Source organism: Convolutriloba macropyga, chromosome 10 (genome assembly GCF_964194025.1).
Source record: "Convolutriloba macropyga chromosome 10, txConMacr16.3, whole genome shotgun sequence".
Classification (NCBI taxonomy): domain Eukaryota; kingdom Metazoa; phylum Xenacoelomorpha; order Acoela; family Convolutidae; genus Convolutriloba; species Convolutriloba macropyga.
The window spans coordinates 28,492,649-28,514,790 of NC_134477.1; the positions used below are offsets into that span (position 1 = coordinate 28,492,649).

The 22,142-nt window shown below is 34.5% G+C and overlaps 1 protein-coding gene across 1 annotated transcript in view; it reads left to right on the forward strand.

The window, feature by feature from the left end:
- LOC142348826 (uncharacterized) overlaps positions 1-22,142 on the forward strand; it is a 67,909-nt gene that overhangs the window by 16,910 nt on the left and 28,857 nt on the right. The window contains exon 2 of the mRNA XM_075400353.1: positions 14,180-14,479. Coding sequence (XP_075256468.1) covers positions 14,232-14,479 — 248 coding nt within the window. The 5' untranslated portion in view covers positions 14,180-14,231. The remainder of the gene's footprint in view (positions 1-14,179; positions 14,480-22,142) is intronic.

Below are 22,142 nucleotides of genomic sequence, written 5' to 3' on the forward strand. Positions count from 1 at the left end.
ACAAAACGATTAACTGTTTTCCGACTAAACTTTTTTTGTTTTTATTTAGTAGGCGCGTAGGTTATAGTTTAAGCGGATAGTCGCGTTCATTGAAACAAAGAAAAATTGAAGGCACAAAAGTCTTGACGTAAATTCACAAAAGTCTGCAGCACATTTCAGTCAACTCTTATATCGCCATTTTGGCCAGGATGTAGTTCCTCAAATAAATTTTTTTGTTATTGTAATCTCAACAATTTTTTACTTTTTTCTACTGGATTCACAACAAAGAACTGACCATACGATTAACTGTTTTCCGATTAAATTGTTTTGTTTTGTGTTTGATGACAAGTATCGGACCATTTTTCCCTTAAAATTGTTGAGTGCATCGGAATCAATTGCGTTTGCGGCTTCATTTTTTCCGTTTGTATTTGATCGGCATAATTAATTGAGAAGCCAATAAAAATTCTTACCACAAAAATCATTTTCTTTATCAAAATATTTTCATAGCTCGTCCATTTAGCGTTCCTTATAAATATTTTTCGTTGTTCTCTATCGCATATTGCATTTCAATTCAACTCCTTCAGACTGCAGAAAAATGTTTTAGAGACGCAGTTTATTTGAGCAGCGTTTTGACATTGTTGGTCATCCAGTGGCGTTTTCTCATCTTTTTCTGTTGGAGTGACAAGATCCAGAGTGCGGTTTTTGATTTCATCTAGATCTTGAATCCCCTTCTCTTCTTTTCAAAATAGAGGAAGCTGACTTTTCCGATGAAAAAGTTTTGACAGCTCCAAATTTAGATCAATTATGTCAGAGGGCCTGCTTTGTGTATTCGAATTTTTTTGTTTTTCCCTTTTTTTCTGCGGACAGTCGCATTCTCTGAAACAAAGAAAAATTGAACGCTCAAAATTCTGGACATGAATTCACAAAAAGTATGCAGCATATTTCAGTGCACTCTCGCATCGTAATTTTGGCCAGTGTGTAGTTCGTCAAAAGTCCTTCCACTGCGGCGCATTGCAGCCCGCTCTTACATGGCGATTTTGGGCAGGGGGTCTTTCCTTAAAAACTCTGCCATTGCAACCCATTTCAGCCCACATTTAAATCGCAATTTTGGCCAGGGGTTAATACCTCAAAAGTACTTTCGTTGCAGCCCATTGCAGCCTCCTTTTGAATCGCAATTTTAGCCAGGGGACGTAATTCATCAAAAATTCCCCCATTACACTACATTTCAAACTACACTTGCATCTTTTTTGGCATGGGTGCAGTTTTTCTCAAGTCCTTCTTTTGCAGTGCATTGCAGCCCGCTTCTATATCGCAATTTTGGCCAGGGTTAATTCCCCGATAATCCTCCCATTGCAATCCATTTAAGCTCACAATTACATCACAGTTTTGGGCCAGGCGTTATTACTTCAAAAGTCCGGGGTTTGTAATTTTAGCCAATTTTAGCCGGGGGTTGTAATTCCTCAAGATTCCCCCATTGGAGCATATTTCAACCTTCTCTTGCATCGTTTTTTTTGGCCTAAGGGTAGTTCCTCAAAAGTCCTTCCATTGCGGAGCCTTGCAGCCCGCTCTCACATTGAAATTTCTGCCAGGGGTTGTAGTTTCTCAAAATTCCACCATTGCAGTCCATTGCTGTCCACTCTTATATCGCAATTTTTGCCGGTGATAACTTCTCAAAAGTCCTCTTATTGCAGCCCGCTCTTACTTCGTTTTACCCCCCCCCCCCACCCTTAATTACTGCCTCAAATTCTCTCATTTCAATCGTGGGGTTATATTTTTGACTTAATGAGGTCTGATTGGGTTTTTAAAAATTAGCGTTTTTTTCTCTTGACTATTCAGCTTCACTTAATCTGTGCAGAGCATTTCTTTTTATTTTTTAACAATGGCCAATTTCAGATTGATTCTGAAGAGTAGGATATCGCAAAATCTGTTCTGTTCATTTAGAAACGAAAAGAAATTTAAAAAATGACGACGCACCGCTGTAATGTACCTAACCAAATGAATGATGGTTCAGCGCGAGAAACTTCAACAAAAATGTATTATATAAAACTTATATTACAGTTTGAGACATAGACATTTTTCTCTCTGACACGGTCTGGACAAACTGCTTTCCATTTGGCATCTTAAACTGGGTTAGCTTTGTTATTTCGCATTGAGCATTCTACCGATAAAGTTTTCAAGAAATTCTGATTCAATTAAATTGTTGTCTGGTAAGGAGTGTAGCGCTTTATTCAGTACACTTTATTGGAACTTCTTTTTGTGTTTTTTATTGAAGTCCAAAATTGGATAGTATATTGTACAGTTTTCTCAACTGAATTTAAATTTGTTTTCTTTTTAATCTTCTTATCTCAGAAAGATTTTGTTTTGGTTCTCAGATCTAACTCGGATGATTGGTTAGCTTCGATATGGATATGATAGATTCTATTGAAAAGTTTTTAAAGTTTCAGAGTTTTAGAAGTTCGTATACTTGCTGCTCAAATAATGAAGGAATTTTTTTCTGAAGCTACGAACTTCTCTAACTTTTTGGAACCCAAAACTGTAAAGAATAGAAAATTGTTTGATATTTTAATCTCTGCAATTTTCTACTATTTTTACTGGATTCACAACAAAAAACTGACCATACGACTAACTGTTTTCCGATTAAATTGTTTTGTTTTGTGTTTGATGACAAGTATCGGACCAATTTTTCCTTAAAATTGTTGAGTGCTTCGGAATCAATTGCGTTTGCTGCTTCATTTTTTCCGTTTGTATTAGTTCGGCATCATTAATTGAGAAGCCAATAAATTTTCTTACCACAAAAATCATTTTCTTTATCAAAATTTTTTTCATAGCACGTCCTATTAGCGTTTCTTTCAAATATTTTTTTGTTGTTCTGTATCGGATATTGCTTTTTGACTCAGCTCCTTCAGACTGCAGAAAAATATTCCAGACACGCAGTTTATTTGAGCAGCATTTTGACATCGTTGGCCATCCAGTGGCGTTTTCTCATCTTTTTCTGTTGGAGAGACAAGATCCAGAGTTTTTGATTTCCTCTAGTTCTTGGATCCCTTCCTCCTCTTTTCAATATAGAGGAAGCTGACTTTTCTGCTTGAAAAATTTTGACAGCTCAAAATTTAGATCAACTATGTCAGAGGGTCTGCTTTGTGTATTCGAATTTCTTTCTTTTTCCCTTTTTTTCTGCTCTTATTGTTTTAACTTGACTGCTGTTGATCTCCTTTACTTTCCGATAAACTACGTTATGATCTCATACATTTGTTTCTCTTACAGTTGTTTCACATTGAGAAAAAACGTCTAGAGTTGATTTACTTCTAATTGTTCTTGTATGCTGGTTTTTCTTAGATCTTTGATTAAGGTTTCGAGAATTAATTTCTGTTAAACAATTTTTGGGTTTTTATATATATTTTTTCCCGATAAATCTATGTTCAAAAACATACCTCGTTAAGGTCCAACAATAGTAGAAGATCCAAAATGAACTGTTGGAATGTGGAGAATTCCGTTGTTGGATCCCTGTACACAATCGTTATTGCAGACTATTAGTATGAGATAAAACTTGCTTTTAAAAATTGGATTTAATACTTTCCTGAAGTTTTATTTGTTTTTAATTGATAAGCCATGGTTAAAAGCAGAGCTTTTTTCTACCTTTTGTGCCTGGACGGTTACATATGACAATGTTTAAGATCTTTTTGTTGCCAAATAGGTTATTGTTCGGCTTATCTCTCAACAAGGTCTCCCCAGATAGTGCCAATAAAGCTGACAATTTTTGTCAGCCTCAAAAATTATACTAAACTCAGCGACATTTGCAACTATCGATCTTATATTTTGCAACAACATGAACTTGGCACGGGTTCACCTCTCTGTAGTGCTGATTCAATGTTACTTTCGAGAAAATCTCATCAAATAATATGATTCATAGTAAGTTTGTGGTTCCGTTTTTCCACTTTCCCAGTCGCAGTGTTCCCAACAAACACGCCTTGTGGGAAAAAGCTGGTTGTCGAATCATCTTACAGCTGCCCAATCAACAATTTTTCTCCTCCTCCTTTCTCTTCCTCTCTTTCCTTCCATTCTTTTTTTGTGGTTTCTGGTATTTGATTCCTCTTGCAGAAAAATTTGAGTTGAGGCACTTTGCAAAAGAAAACGATTACTCTGTATGGAATTGTTGATTTTCGAAAAATCCCAAGGACTTAAGTGTATACAATTAAGACAATGGTTTTCAACGAAAAAAAAATATTTATCCAATTCTGGTATTGTGAATAACTCTGAAGAACGTTTATCACAGGATCTTTGTCATTACTCTTTGTAGAATGGACGCCCATTTTTAAGGGAGTTTTTAAACAGGATTTTTCAGTTTAATTCTTTATCCACATTTTTACCTGTATCCTTTTTTGCATTTGTACCTGTATCATTTTTCATTTCTTTTGAATTTTTACTAATTGGATCCTTAGGATCAAAACATATTAGTTGAAATATTAAATTTTATCTCGTCAGATAGTTTCTTATAATGTTTTCAATTGCTGGCACCCCTTCATTCAGAAAGATATACTTGTTAGTGATTGCGCTTATTGAGTAATTGTTTCTCTTTGGATCTTGCTTGAGAAAATTAATTTGCCTATATGCTGTCTCTCTTTCTTAAAAAAGATACGATTTACGATGACCGGGGGTATCAAGTTGTCTTGTAAAGTTCTTCGAGGTGGGAATGCTTTTTAAGTTTTCCTCTTTTGTGTCTAATTTTAAGTATTTCATGAAAGAAGATTTTCAAGGTCGAGGAAGGATTCTCAAAATCACTTGAGTAAAGAAGCAGATTTTTTTTACCAGAGAATCTTTGCTGCTGTACCGTTCTTGATCTCCTAATTGGTCAATTATGTCGTACAAATAGAAATTTTGTTCAAACCTTTTTTTTTCAAATCGTAAGTCCAATTCCATTAGTGCCTTCTTTGTGGTTCTGTTCTGGACAGCCTCAATTATATCCTTTAAGTCCGTATACAGGGCCACATCACTTTAGTTTTCCGGAAGGCTATCATTTGATAAAATTGTCTTCAAAATTGATAATACAAAAAATTGAACTTTTGTCAAATTTTATCAATAAAATCTTAAAGTTAGTTCAGTGTTTGTGTACAACAGTGATTAAGCAGGGTTCACAAGATTGAAACTGAGTTAGAGCTTTGAGATAGATAATGAATTACGTTTGCAACTGCATCACATCAGCCCTCTCCTGTTGTTTTGAGACAAAAGAAACGGACTGATGGGCTTGAAATCTGTATTGAAGCAATCCAAACATCTGATTTTGGATGAGAAAAAAAACACCTCAATCGACACCAAATCTCTTTTCGGTTGGAGCATTTCACTGACTAAATATCACTAACTAATAATGTAGACTTTCTTTACTTTTTAATAAAGAAGGCGGTAAACACAAAATTCCTAAAGTAGTTTTTACTCAAAAACGCAACCCAATTCCGCAAAAACAAAGTGAACAAGGCTGGCCAGTGAAAGGTCATTTGAAGCCTGAAGTCATCAGAAGTTTTCAAATGAAATAAACAACAGCCTTTCAGTAACAACAACTCTAAAGCAAGAATGACAATTTAAATTATTCAGCCATAGACTAAGATAATTGGAGAAAAGTTTCGCATCATTTCCAGCGTTACATCAATTTCCCTTCAAGGAGTTGTACCGTAAGTTTTGCAACCAAATTCTCAAAAGCGATTGACGAGGGACTAAATTATTTCGAAGAGGAAAAGAAAGAAAAGGCTGTAAAATTTTCCTACAGCAGCAAAAAATTCACTGTTTTGGTATACCCGGGTAAACCAAAAGTTGTTATCCTAGAACTTTCCTCTTATGGATCCTTAATGTCATAGACGAAAAAGTTGTACGACATTAGTAGGGTTACAACTTTCCCATAAAGGAAAGTTCTATGGTTACAACTTTATCATATAGGAAAGCTCTATGACTACAACTTTCTCATAAAGGAAAGTTCTATGATTACAACTTTATCCTAATAGGAAAGTTCTATTATTAAAACTTTTTCACAAAATGGAAAGTTCTAGGATAACACATTTCTCATAAATGAAAGTTCTAGGATTACAAATTTTTCATCGTTTCGAGCGCTAAAGTAGGTTAAATACTGTCGGAAAAAATCTACAGTTGAACTAACGAACAACTTTTTGAGATTTTCCAGTATTTTTTGGGTGTGTCCCCCTCCTCCTTCTCTCAATCGGGCTCGGGACCGGCTACGGCGGAATTACAAACAAGCAACTATAGGAGAATTGAGTCAGAGCGAACTAAAAAATCCGCGCTCTAAGACGCTCTCCAAGTAAAACTTCTAACTTTTTTTCCTAGACAAGCTATAGCAAAAATGCTTTTTGTTTTAAACTCTAACCGCACTGGTGATACTCCATACCGCAATTGGTCTGATTTGAACAACTCCTTGACCCAATAAAACTTCTGTTTTTTTTTGAAAATATTATAAGCGGATAAGTCGATATTTCCGATTGAAATACGAACTTTTTTCTAGGAATGTTAAGCGGACCATTCTTTTGGCATTACAACCTAAATAGTACTGGTAGTCTGGGATATCAATTTGGTTCACTTTGAACAACTCCTTGACCCAATAAAATTTCTATATTTTTGAAAAATAGAGTAAATGGTCATTTTTAATAAATTTATAATACTTAAAATCTTTTTATAGCAGAACAACAGTGCTACTGAGGCCATTCCACAGCTTCAATTCAGAAATTGTGGTCCAAACTTTATGCCACAAAACAAATTCTACTCGGGCCTAAATAGAAAGCTTTATACGTACTTTACCGATGATAACTATTTTAAAACATTGATTTTCAGAAAAATACAAAATAAACATTTTTTAATTTCTTTTTGCATACATCAACTGTGACTAGTTTAATCGGCACTGAAAAAAGGTTATCAAGTCATGCATTGCATTAATTTTGGCTGTTAAGAAACACTTACATTTGATTTTGCTTTATGAAGTTTTATGACTAGGACTTTTCCATGAAAAAAGCAAAAAAGGTGACCTGAGGCGCAGACTTCAGTTTTTTGTAGAATAACAATTTTTTGAAACATCTGGCGGTTTTGATCTCTAATTCTTAGGTCGCAGAAAAGAAAATTTTATTTTGAGGTTCTATGACTGCAACTTTTCCATAAGTACGATATAACTGAAAAGAATCTTTTTCCAATTTTTTTCTTTCTAATTTTTTGAAACAAAGTATTTGTGCTGTTTTAGGCGTGTTCATCATTTCTCTGAAAATTTGTTAATTTACAACTGTCATAATATGAAAGTTTTATGATTACAATTTTTCATAGACGACATAATAGGAAGTTGTAATTTTACAACTTTTTCAATTATGACGTCAACCCGGGTAGATAATAAAACAATAAAAATCAAAAATCAAAATACTAAATAACCAAAATTTTTTATGGTCTCCTAATTCGATTGAATTTTCAAGACTGTCATTGGAATTGAAAGCTAGAAAACTAAACAAATTGAGGTTTTGTAACCTTTGGCCGAGAAAATTTTGTATATTTGTTCTTTCTCTTATAAAAACTGCAGCTTTCAGACATTAGAGGTGTTGTTTTTTAATTTATGTCCGTTGTTGTAATATTTGATGCGATAACTTTCCAAAAGTTGATTGGAACAGTTTTCCCGGATCGAACTCCACGTCTTTATCAGTACTGTTCAAGCCTAATTCCAAGTCTTATTTCGTTTCCCAGTACTGGGCAAGTGTCTAAATATAAGTCTTACAAGTCTCGCAAGTCTTCTGGAGTTAATTTTTGGTTATTTTCCCGGGGTGCTTTGAAATCAACCCAAATCCATTTAACACTATCATTTATCACGGGGGGTCAGAGTAGTATATTTTAATGGGTTTTCAGGTGTTTATGAGCCTTTTTCAGCCGTTTCTAAGCCGTTTCGCACCCGTTCGTCCCGATTGTGACAAAAATTGACTGAATTGGATCTTGAAAATAATGTCTGGATATTCTAACAGAGGAATAGTTTTGAAGAAAATTGTGATGGTTCATATGGGTTTTCTGCTATTTTTGACGTTTTCCTGGCTATTTTGGATATTTTTTTTGGCTTTTTTTGACGTTTCCCCTTCTATTTTTGACAAATTTGACGGTTTTTTCGGATAATTTTGAATTTTTTCCCTTCTTGTTTTGACAAACTTTGTTGGCTATTTTTGACATTTTTTGGCTACTTTTGATGTTTTTTCGGCCAATTTAGAGGTTTTTTCGGCCAATTATGACGTTTTCACAGCCGTTTTTGACGTCTTCCGGACCCGTTTCGAATTGCCAAGGCTTAGATTTAGACTTGCGAAGTCTCAAATCAGACTTGAATTTAGAATTGCCAAGTCTTAAATCGGACTTGGGTTTATACTTAACAAGTCTTAAAACAGACTTGGATTAGACTTGCCAAGTCTCAGCCCAGAAATGGATTTAGATTGCCAAGTGCAAAAAGTGATCTGATCATGGTACTGAATCAGTAATGAAATAAGACTTGGATTTAGACTTGCCCAGTACTGAAATTGACTTCGAGCTAGGTCCGGGTTTCAAATCAAAGAAGCGAAAAACTACATGATTCTTTTTTGTATATATATTTTATCCTATTTTCTTCAGATCAATTAACTGGCAAATTTTTCATCATGATTAGCAGCTTTTGGTTGCCGCTCAGTTCTAGAGGCTCCGGGGCTGTCAAAAAATCCTTTTTGGTGTTTGGTTCTTTTTGGGGTTTAAATTTTGTCAAAATACCAAAAACTTGAGGGCTGATTTTTTATATGATAGTTAGTGCTTTCTTTAGCAGGATCTTTAACAGATCAACTCTCCCCCAGAAAATTTTTTGCGTAAGTTTTTGTGTAAATAATAAGCTTTGCAGATTTTAACGCAGAAGATTGTTTCACTGATCAAAGAAATATGAAATGCGTTCACTCCATTTTATCTAAGTGTGGCTCTTTGATATTTTCATGTTGAAAATATCTCTAATGCTATGAACTGTAACTTTTAGTTAGTATTAGACTAATTTGGAAAAAGTTTGAAAAAATATGGAGCTTGCCGTTTTTGCCTTTTGATATGAGTATTGGTGCATATATGGCTTAGTGTAAGAAGATGTTTTTGGAAAGAGTTTCAACAAAAAAGCATCAAGTCTAATAATCATCAGCGGCATCAATTTTTTCAAGCTCTACGTACAGTGTTGAGTCAAAATTTTTCCCAAAATCACAAAGCAACGATGCAATAATCGAATCATTGTCATGGAGGTCCTCAATTTCTCTCCGTGGACATAAAAGAATTAATCCCAAATTGAACTCCAAATTTACCCAAATGAATTGAGAGCGAAGCAAAGATTTGCACTACTAGCGTCTATCGGTACAAAAACAAAAACAAATTACAACGAATTGTCTCGTCATCTGTTAACACCCAATGTGGAAAACGCCTAAATTACGTTTGAGTAGTTTCCAAACAAAAAAAGAGTTTGAAAAATTGGGATAGTTATAGACAGAAAGATAAGGAATTCCGTTGGTCCTTCACAATAAAAACTTTCCTCATTCCTGTCGTTTGATTTAAGACAGCCCAATTCCTTCAATCGAATTCAAACAACGCTGCACAGTGAAAGGTCGTTTGTAGGGAAATAAGAGTAACGACACTATATTTTTGAATGAAACCCATATAACCTTTAACGGATAATAACCTCGAATCCAGAGTGGCATTTTTCATTCAACCATCGGCTACAATATTTAAAGCAATTTGAACTCGACATAAATTTTCCAACTTACACATAACTCAAGTTTTTCCCATTTAATCATTTTTTGGTCTTTTTTCCAGTATCTCAAAAATCAGAATCCTAGGGATGAAACATGTTGTTTACTTTGAAACTGAGCTGAAATATCACATTTGTTGAAACTGATCTGCAATAAGTGAAGACAACCATTTGGTAGAGAAAAAAGAAAAAAAAACGAGAGATTTGAACCCAACACATTCTATCCTCATTTAAAAACACTAAAGCAATTTTCAAGGCCATCGCTGATGACCAACGCAAACTAAAACTAGAGAAAACAAAAACTTTGGACGTTCTTGTCAATTTCAGGTTTTGGTTGTTAATCAATTATAGCTAGCAAAAACATTTATTTTCGTAGGTTTTATTGATAAATTGTTTCAAAATTCAGAAGAATAATCACGTTTTTATTTTCAAAAAATAGTTGCATTATTTCCAAAAAATAGAGTTCCATTTTGAAGGTTTTTTTGCTCGATTAGGGTATATATGGGAAGGAACGGCCCTAATTTTGTTATGTAACAAACGGCTGCAGAAATTTTACTCTATCGCCTAAAACAATCATTACACTCTTGAGAAAATCCTTGTCACGGTGTCAAAAAGTTTTGACTCTTGAACTTCAAAAAATTGATCCCAGTTGGAATACAAAATTCTCATCATTTTGCAATGTGAGAAAGACTCACAGACCTGTCATTGACTGAGAAAGCAAGCCTATAGGAAAAACCACATCCCTTTCTTACTCTGTTGGTGAAAACCTATATCGTTTTTTGTTATTACAGCATTGACAGTAATTTTCAATTACTTTGTACGAAAAAAAGACGTTTATTAGCAAAACGCCACCAGGAAAGATAGCGAAGAACATGGATTCGAAACAATATTTAAAAGACTGAGATCTTTATTGGGAGACGAGGAGAGTGTCAAACTATTGAAATTTTTCTACCACAATGTAGAGGAATTCAAAAACCAAGCAAATTCCAAGGATGAACATTTTTATATTGACTCTGACAGTGGAGAGCAATGTCTTGTTATGCAGTGTGCTGCAACGAGTTTATACAACCTAATTTTTTTATTCTCATCTATTCAATTCTTTATTTTATAAAAAAAAATTTCAAATGGAGCAACCCAAAAATGAATCATTACTTGCCGACGTAGACTTCGGCTCTTTTTTTACACAAATATTAGATCATTAAGGAAAAAGGCTGACAACATAATGCCTCACCTAACCATACGCAATCGCAATGTGTGAGACTTCGCTTGCACCAAAAAACGCAGCCGACAGTTACAAGTTACCAGGATACCTATCGCTACTGAACAAAAATAGAGAAGACCGTCGCGGCGGAGGAGTTGCGTTCTACATACGCAAAGACTTCCAATATAAACCATACGAGATAAACGCGGATTTGACCACCTTCGAATGATTTTCGTTACTTCATGAACCACTTGAGTGCGAACCATTTCTTTAGGCTGCTGCTATAGACCACAAACAACTAACTTTTCTTTTTTTTCTTCCAGGAACTGGAAGATTGTTTGTGCAGATCAGCTAACTGAAGAAAACAACAATAATCTGTGGGGTTATGAACACCGACATTCTCAAAACTGATGAGAAATCATTGAATACAAAAACTCAGCTAATTCTTTTGGATTTTGTTTCTTGAACAAATTACCAACAAGAGTATCCTTCAAATCATCAATGTGCATTGATCACTGTCGCTCACAGAGCGAGACAAATGCATTTACTATAGAAGGCCTAAACAGTGATAATCGTAGCTTAGTCTTACAATTGAACGAGTGCGGAAAAACAACTGGAAAAATCATAGAAATAGTCAATCGACGGACATTTTGGCAGATTTATCACGAAGATAAAATCTTCATATTCGTTTTGCGCTCTACATCTCACTACCGCAGCTATTGTATTTCACTCTAACCATCGATGATCCGTTAGATTATTTAACCAACCCCATTGATACTCAATTAGACAGATTCCCCCCGTTACCTCTCTTATTATGAGAACTAGAACAAATCATTGGATAACCAATGAAGATAATACGAAATTACTAATGAAAACCAGACAACGGAAAATCGTAATAAGTACGTTAAGTTTCGAAAACAATACACTTAAACGTTAAAATGAGGCTAAAATAAAAAACTGCGATTCCTGCGCAAAAACAGGCAATAAAACAAAAACAGCTTTTGAACTTTATCGACAGCTATGTCTTCGGGAAAAACGCAAAGTTAACAAGATAGTCACTGATCACTTCAATTCATTCTTTAGTTCCATTGGTTCCAGTTTAGCAAAGAAAGTTGAAAATTCTGTGACCGCACTTTTTGAACATTTTTTTATCATAGGATTGAACCTACAGAAGTGGCGTCAGTAATGAGAAAAACAAAGGGAAAAGACTCCTTCGGTCACGATGGTGTAAGTAATAAAGCTCTGAAAATGTGCTCATCAGTTGTAGACAAACCAATTCCTAACCTATTCAACCATTGGTTTCAACTGGAATATTATCCTGATAAAATGAAATTTGCGCGAGTTATACCTCTTCATAAGTCTGCTGACATATATGATGTTAGTAACTATCGACCAATAAGTTTATCAACATCTATTAAAAATTTATGAAAAAACATTATTCAACAGAAAGCTCAAATACGTAACAGAAAGACAAAAAATCTGAATTCCCGGCATTTTGAGTTTTTCCCGGCATTTTTGAGTTTTTGCTCCGGTGCCTTGACGCCCTTTCTTGAATTTGTACGAAAATGTTTAAGTAGGAGGGAGAATATTGATACCCGCTTCATTAATTTGCAAAAAGCATTCGATAAAATTGACCCCAAATTTTTGTGCGCAAAATTACATCGTTATGGTTTCAGAGGAAACTTTCTGCAATTCATCGAGAGTTAGCTGAGCAATCGCATGCATAATGTCAAAACATGTCTCGGCCAGTCAGCGATAAAATAGGTGTTCCCAAGGAACGGTCTTATGACCATTATTATTTTCCTTTTGCACATGCGATCTACCAAAAACGCCAAATTATAGCAAAAGTGTAAATGTTTGCGGGTGATAAGCTTGTTTTTAATGGGCGAGAAATGAATGACTGATATGAAAGATGTTGTTCCGCTACAGGGATAACATACATTTTCTTGAGAATCGCTTTACAATTAACGCTAAAAAAAACAGTAGCTATAAGTTTTGGCCGCCAACCTATTGAGCACCTTCAAATAAATGGGACTTCTGTACAACTAACAACAAGTTGCAAGTATCTCGGTGTTTTAGTTAATACACCATAAATAACAATTTATAGCAATAAACTTAATTTCAGGAGTCCTATTGATGCAATTTGTTCAAAATTAGTTAAGTTTTGTCGAATTATGTACAAAATCCGGGATTTTTTAGAAGAAAAAAATGATTATTTTCTACAACTGTTCTGCCACGTCTATTATTGAATTCGGTGTATTATCATATGGAAGTGCATCAGATTTGAAAAAAATTCTTAAGAGAACTTTCAGGAAAGGTGTCCTCCCGTCAGTCCTTTGCCTTAGACATGTTATGAAGGTATCACAAACAAAGAGATTAACCATGGCCTACAACTTTTTACAACAGAGTGACATATTATCACCCTAATTCGAGAAAAAAACTGATGAAAAATAGTTTTTTGAAAAGTTCGAATACATTTTTCTTACAGACCGCAAAGTATTAAATGAACTTTTTTCTAACTAGGTTGCTCAATTAGTTTCCAAATCAGGGGCATCCTTGATCAGTTGAACTACTCTCTGCTGTTCCCTTCAAGTGTGCTTTGTGAAATCGTGTTTACAAATGCTTACAACATTTGTAAATCCGATAAATGGATTCAAATTCAGATGCTAGCCGTGAATTTTCTCAGGAGCTGCAATCTTTAACCCAGATTTTTTAAACTGTAATCATTGAAATTTGTACAAGTATAGTTTCTCAGCCTTCACTTACCGCACTGACCTACAGTCGAATAAAGTCTCCTATTTTGTAATACTGCCTCCTTTGCAGAACCAGTCAACTACTTTCACTAATTTCTTAAAAATGCAGATGAAATTTTGGAGATTTTAAGTGGTGATGTACTTTCACCGCCGAGGTGATCAAGAAAAATTTTAATCCTCCGAACCAGAGAAAAGCGTGGTTTCTATCATTTGTGCTGTTGAAAGCATTTTCACCTCTAAGAACTGTAGTTGTCAAGTTCCTATACGAGCAATTACTTCTATACCCCATTCTATCCCACCAAACCTTACAGCATTCATTGCTTAATTTATGATTCGCCATAATTGTTTTCTCGGCGTAAATTAATATATTTTGTACTATAAGTTTTTAGGCTATTTTTGGGTTCACTCAAATCATCGTTCTGTCCCAACCCAATATTTTCATTTATAATATCTTTTTCTGATTACCAGGAAAAATCATCCTTTGAAATGTTTTAGACTCAAGGACAATAAAACACGAGACGAATTTATCGAGGACTATGACTTCGCCATGGTCAAAACTAGATTTGATTTAAGTTCGGATTCTGTTATTGGAATGTGCGAAATGGGTAAGTTCAGTCCTGGATATCATAAACTGATGTTCTGTGGAATGGGCATTACTGGGAACAACTCCATGCCTTTAGTTTTGCAAGAGGCCGAGATCGCACCTGGCCTCGACCAAAATCCTGATTTCAAAATCCGTGTTCACAGTTATGGGGTGAACAACAAATCAGCTGTATCGCCTTGCTTCGGAGATAGGTATATGGCACAACTTTAAAAAAACTGCAATTCCGGAAGCCATGTAAAATTGAATGAAAGGTACTTTTTATCGTGCGACATCTTACAAATTTCTCACAAAATTGTCTTAAAAGAACTGATAAGAAGATGCGTCCCTTTACAAAATCTTATGACAATCTGGCAGATCTTACTAGATAAAATCATAGACGAGCAAGGATGGTTATCTTACAAGATCTTGCAAGATTCTTGCAAATAACGTTTATCTTACAAGATCTTGCAAGATTCTTGCAAATAACGCTAATCTTGCCAGATGCAAGATCCGGACGCTTACCTTGCAAGAATCTTACAAAATCTTGCAAGATAGACGTCCGAAAATTTTAGAGAAAAAAGAAGAATTCTAAACCCCAATTAACTTAAAGACCACTTTCTCTTATGAGTTCAGTCCACTGATGGCAGCTCTCGGTTCAGAACAGAAACTTTCATATCATTTCTGCCTTCAAAAATAAACTTGAAAAAATTATTTCCATAAAAACTGTTTATTGATGGTTCAGTGGTTGATTCTATACAAACAACGGCGAATAGACTGGCAAGCACTGGAAAGGTCATACAAAAGCATCCAGTACGTTCAAGCTTATGATAAATAATGATTTAATCGAATTTTTTTTTCTGTAAATGTTAATTTTCTGTGAATTCATTCGCTTCGAGTCATTATTATGTTGCACGTACCACGAAAACCATTTGTCAGAATTAAATTGAGACTGACACAAGACATAGTTCCATTAAAAAAGTTCATCAAAGGTTTTGACTGGCGAGAAGATAGCATTTTTCAATGGTTCAAGGTGTACGTGGCGAAAGCTGTAAATGGACACATTTCTCATCCTTCTAATCTGTTCCAAACTCTTCCTATAGCAGAGTGGGGCTCATATTGTAGTTTGCACACAGTTTAAAGACAAAAAATGGGGTCCAATTTTTTTTTGCCTAAATTTAATTTTTCTCTCGGGCCTCATCAGAAAGTTTCATATAAAATTTGCCATCGATAACGTATTTGACCTACTCGATTCCACAAAAATAATTCAATGATCATTTCAATGGTTTATTTTGTTCACACCAAGCCCGAATGATGTGGTAAGCACTAAAAATGGTCATACAAAGGCATCCAGTAGGTTTCAGCTTATGATATATAATGATTTAATCGACCTTTTTTAATCTGTAAACGATAATTTTCTGTAAGTCCATTCGCTTTGGATTATTATTGTGTTGCAAATACCACCAAAAACAATGGCCAGTGTTAAATTGAGACTGATAAAAGACCTATTTTTTGTAAAAAAAAAGTCAACCAATTGTTTTCACTGGGGATAACATAGCATTTTTCACTGTTTCAATGTGTATCTAGCGAAAATCGTAAATGGTCACATTTCTCCTCCTTCTAATCCTTTCTAAACTTTTCCTGAAGCCAAACGGCACTCCCACTGAGGATTGCACACAGTTTAAAGACAAAAAGTGGGGTCGAAAATTGTTTTAAATTCTCGGGCCTCAACGGAAATAAATCAATGATCATTTCAAGGGTTTATTCTGCTTACACCAAGCGTGAATGACAGAGTAATTACTAAGAATGGTCAGACAAAAGCATCCAGCTGATAATTTTTAATGATTTAATCGACTTTTTTTTTATCTGTAAACGATAATTTTCTGTGAGTGCATTCGCTTTGAATCATTTACATGTTGCAAATACGCCAAAAAGATCTGTCAGTATGAATTTGAGACTGCTGATAGACACAGTTTCTGTAAAAAAGTCAATGAAACGTTTTGACGGGCGATAATATAGCATTTTTCACTGATTCAAGGTGTACCTTGCGAATATCTTAAATGGTAACATTTACCATGCTTCTAATCCGTTCTAAACTCTTCCTATTGCAGAACGGCACTCCTAATGAAGTTTTCACATAACTTAAAGACAAAAATGGGATCCAAATTTTTTTTGCCTAAAACTAATTTTTCTCTCGGGCCTCAACGGAAAGTTTCATTTAAACTTTGCCGTCGATAACGTATTTGAAATATTCGGTTCCACAAAATAATTCAATGATCATTTCAATGGTTGATTTTGTTCATACCAAGCGTGAATGATGTGGTAAACACCAAAAATGGTCATACAAAAACATCCAGTACGTTTCAGCTTATGATACATAATGATTTAATCGACTTTTTTTTATCTGTAAACAATATTTTTCTGTGAATACATTCGCTTTGAATCATTCATATGTTGCAAATACCACCAAAAACAATTGTCAGTATTAAATTAAAACTGTTGAAAGACATAATTCTTGTGAAAAAATAAAATCAAACGTTTTGATTTGCATTTTTCACCGGTTCTAGTTGCACTTGGCGAAAATCGTAAATGGTCACATTTATCATCCTCCTAATCCGTCCTAACTCTTCCTATAGCAGAACGACACGTCATATAAAAATTGCACACTGTTTAGAGACAAAAAATGGGGTCCAAACTTTTTTTGCCTAAAACTAATTTTTCTCTTGGGCTTCAACAGAAAGTTTCATATAAACTTTGCCGTCGATAACGTATTTGACCTACTCGATTCCACAAAAATAATTCAATGATCATTTCAATGGTTTATTCTGTTCACACCAAGCTTGAATGATGTGGTAAGCACTAAAAATGGTCATACAAAGGCATCCAGTACGTTTCAGCTTATGATATATAATGATTTAATTGACCTTTTTTAATCTGTAAACGATAATTTTCTGTGAGTCCATTCGCTTTGGATTATTATTGTGTTGCAAATACCACCAAAAACAATGGCCAGTGTTAAATTGAGACTGATAAAAGACCTATTTTTTGTAAAAAAAGTCAACCAATTGTTTTCACTGGGGATAACATAGCATTTTTCACTGGTTCAATGTGTATCTAGCGAAAATCGTAAATGGTCACATTTCTCATCCTTCTAATTCTTTCTTAACTCTTCCTAAAGCCAAACGGCACTCCCATTGAGCTTTGCACACAGTTAAAAGACAAAAGGTGGCGTCAAAATTTTTTTTGCCTTATATTAATTTTTCTCTCGGGCCTCAACGAAAAGTTTCATATCAACATTGCTGTCGATAACTTATTTGAAAAACTCGTTTCCAGAAAAAAAATTCAATGATCATTCAATTAAACGTTTTTTTCTGTTCACACCAAGCGTGGTAAGCTGATGTGGTAAGCACTAAAAATGTTCATACAAAAGCATCCAATACGTTCCAGCCTAGTATATATAATGGCTCAATCTTTTTTTTAAATCTGTAAACGATAGTTTTCTGTGAGTCCATTCGCTTTGGATCCTTATTATGTTGCAAATATCAACAAAAACGTTTGTCACTATTAATTTCAAACTGTTGATAGACATAGTTCCTGTAAAAAAGTTAATCAAACGTTTTGACTGGCGATATTATAGCATTTTTCACTGGTTCAAGGTGTACCTGGCAAAAATCGTAAATGGTCATATTTCTCATTCTTCTAATCCGTTCTGAACTCTTCCTATCGCAGAACGGCAATCCCAATGAAGTTTGCACACAGTTTAAGGACAAAAATGGGGTCCAATTTATTTTAGCCTAAAACTAATTTTTCTCTCGGGCCTCAACGGAAAGTTTCATATCAACTTTGCTGCTGATAACGTATTTAAAAACTCGTTTCCACAAAATAATTCAATGATCATTTCAATGGTTTAATTTGTTCACACGAAGCGTGAATGATGTGGTAGGCACTAAAAATGGTCATACAAAAGCATGCAATACGTTTCAGCTTATGATATATAATGATTTAATCGACTTTTTTTTTATCTGTAAACGATAATTTTCTGTGAATGCATTCGCTTTGAATCATTATTATGTTGCAAAGACCGCCAAAAAAAATTTTCAGTTTTAAAATGAGACTGTTAAGAGACATAGTTCCTGTAAAATAGTCAATCAAACGTTTTGAATGGCGATGAAAAAGCATTTTTCAGTGGTTCAAGGTGTACTTGGCGAAAATCGTAAATGGCCAAATTTCTCATGCCTCTAATCCGTTCTAAACTCTTCCTATAGCAGAACGGCACTCCTAATGAAGTTTGCACACAGTTTAAAGACAAAAAATGGGGCCCAAAATTTTTTTGCCTGACACTAATTTTTCTCTCGGGCCTCAACGGAAAATTTCATATCAACTTTGCTGCCGATAACGTGTTTGAAATTCTCGTTTCCCCAAAAATGTTTCAATGATCATTTCAATGGTTTATTTTGTTCACACGAAGCGTGAATGATGTGGTAAGCACTAAAAATGGTCATACAAAAGCATGCAATACGTTTCTGCCCATGATACATAATGATTTAATCGACTTTTTTAATCTGTAAACGATAATTTTCTGTGAATGCATTCGCTTTGAATCATTATTATGTTGCAAATACAGCCAAAAAAATTTTCAGTTTTATAATGAGACTGTTGAGAGACATAGTTCCTGTAAAACAGTCAATCAAACGTTTTGAATGGCGATAAAAAGCATTTGTCAGTGGTTCAAGGTGTACTCGGCGAAAATCGTAAATGGCCACATTTCTCATCCCTCTAATCCGTTCTTAACTCTTCCTATAGCAGAACGGCACTCCTAATGAAGTTTGCACACAGTTTAAAGACAAAAAATGGGGTCCAAAAATTTTTGCCCGACACTAATTTTTCTCTCGGGCCTCAACGGAAAATTTCATATCAACTTTGCTGCCGATAACGTATTTGAAATTCCAATTCCGCAAAAATGTTTCAATGATCTTCTCAATGGTTTATTTTCACACCAAGCCTGAACAATGTGGTAAGCACTAAAAATGGTCATACAAAAGCATCCAGTACTTTTCAGCTTTTGATATATAATGATTTAACCGACTTTTTTAATATGTAAACGATAATTTTCTGTGAGTGCATTCGCTTTGAATCTTTATTATGTTGCAAATACCACCACAAACATTTGTCAGTATTATATTGAGATTGTTGAAAGACATAGTTTCTGTAAAAAAGTCAATTAAACGTTTTGATTGGCGAAAATATAGCATTTTTCACTGGTTCAAGGTGTACTTGGCGAAAATCATAAATGGTCACATTTATCATCCTTCTAATCCGTTCAAAATCCTTCCTATAGCGGAATGGCTCTCCCAATGAATCTTGCTTAGAGTTTAAAGACAAAAAAGAGGGTCCAAATTTTTTTTGCTTAAAACTAATTTTTCCCTCGGGCCTCAACGCAAAGTTTCATATAAACTTTGCCGTCGATAACGTATTAGACATACTCGTTTCCACAAAAATAATTCAATGATCGTTTCAATAGTTTATTCTGTCAACATCAAGCGTGAATGATGTGGTAAGCACTAAAAATGGTCATAAAAAAGCATCCAGTACCTTTCAGCTTATGATATATAATGATTTAATCGACTTTTTTTATATATATAAACGATAATTTTCTTTAAGTGCATTTGCTTTGAATCTTTATTATGTTGCAAATACCGCCAAAAACATTTGTCAGTATTAAATTGAGTTTAATAAAAAGACATAGTTCCTGTAAAAAAGTCAATCAAAAGTTACATAGCATTTTTCAATGGTTCAAGGTGTACTTGGCGAAAATAGCAAATGGTCACATTTATCATCCTTCTAATCCGTTCAAAATTCTTCCTATAGCCAAACGGCACTCCCAATGAATTTTGCGCACAGTTTAAAGACAAAAATGGGGTCCAAAATTTTTTTGCCTTTATCTAATTTTTATCTCGGGCCTCAATGGAAAATTTCATATAAACTTTATTCTGTTCACACCAAGCGTGAAGGTTGTGGTAATTTTTAAAAATGGTCATACGAAAGCATCCAGTACCTTTCAGCTTATGATACATAATGATTTAACCTACTTTTTTAAAATCTATAAACGATAATTTTCCGTGAGTCCTTTCACTTTAAAACATTATTATGTTGCAAAAACCGTCAAAAACAATTGTCAGTTTTAAATTGAGTTTAATAAAAAGACATAGTTCCTGTAAAAAAATCAATCAAACGTTTTGACTGGCGAGAACATAGCATTTTTCAATGGTTCAAGTTGTACGTGGCGAAAGTTGTAAATGGACACATTTCTCATCCTTCTAATCTGTTCCAAACTTTTCCTATAGCATAGCGGGGCTCATATTGTAGTTTGACACAGTTTAAACACAAAAATGGGGTCCAAAATTTTTTTGCCTTTATCTAATTTTTCTCTCGGGCCTCAATGGAAAATTTCATATAAACTTTATTCTGCTCACACCAAGCGTGAAGGTTATGGTAATTTCTAAAAATGGTCATACAAAAGCATCCAGTACCTTTCAGCTTATGATATAAAATGATTTAACCGATTTTTTTTATCTTTAAACGATAATTTTCCGTGAGTCGATTCGCTTTAAAACTTTATTATCTTGCAAAAACCGTCAAAAACAATTGTCAGTATTAAATTGAGTTTAATGAAAAGACATAGTTCCTGTAAAAAAGTCAATCAAACGTTTTGACTGGCGAGAACATAGCATTTTTCAACGGTTCAATGTGTACCTGGCGAAAATTGTAAATGGTCACAATTCTCATCTTGCTAATCCTTTCTAAACTCTTCCTATAGCCAAACGCCGCTCCCACTGAGGTTTGCACACAGTTTGGGTCAAAACAGGAGGTCCATATTTTTTGTACCTGAAATTAATTTTTCTCTCGGGCCTCAACGGAAAGTTTCATATAAACTTTGCCGTCGATAACGTATTTGAAATACTCGCTTCCACAAAAATAATCCAATGATCGTTTCAATGGTTGATTCTGTTCACAGCAAGCGTGAATGATGTGGTAAGCACTAAAAATGGTTATACGAAGGCATCTAGTACGCTTCAGCTTTTGATATATAATGATTTAATCGACTTTTTATTCTGTAAACGATAATTTTCTGTGAGTCCATTAGCTTTGAATCGTTATTATTTTGCAAATACCACCAAAACAATTGTCAGCATTAAATTGAGAACGATAAAAGACATAGTTCTGGTAAAAAAAGTCAATCAAACTTTATGACTGGCCATAACATAGCATTTGTCACTGGTTCAAGGGTATCTGTCAAAAATCGTAAATGACCACATTTCTCAACCTTCTAATCCTTTCTATAATCTTCCTATAGCTAAATGGCACTCCCACTGAGGTTTGCACACCGTTTAAAAACAAAAAAAGAGGTCCATTTCTTTACCTGAAATTAATTTTTCTCTCGGGCCTCAAAATGGAAAGTTTCATATAAACTTTGCCATCTATAACGTATTTGAAATACTCATTTCGACAAAAATAATTCAATGATGGTTTAAATGGTTTATTCCGTTCACACCAAGCGTGAATGATGTGGTAAGCACTAAAAATGGTTATACGAAGGCATCCAGTACGTTTCAGCTTTTGATATATAATGATTTAATCGACTTTTTTTAATCTATAAACGATAATTTTCGGGAGTCCATTCGCTTTGAAACATTAATATGTTGCAGAAACCGTCAAAAACAATTGTCAGTGTTAAATTGAGTTTGATAAAAAGACATAGATCCTGGAAAAAAGTCAATCAAACGTTTTGACTGGCGATAACATAGCATTTTTCAATGGTTCTTGGTGTACCTGGCGAAAATCGTAAATGGTCACATTGCTCATTCCTCTAATCCTTTC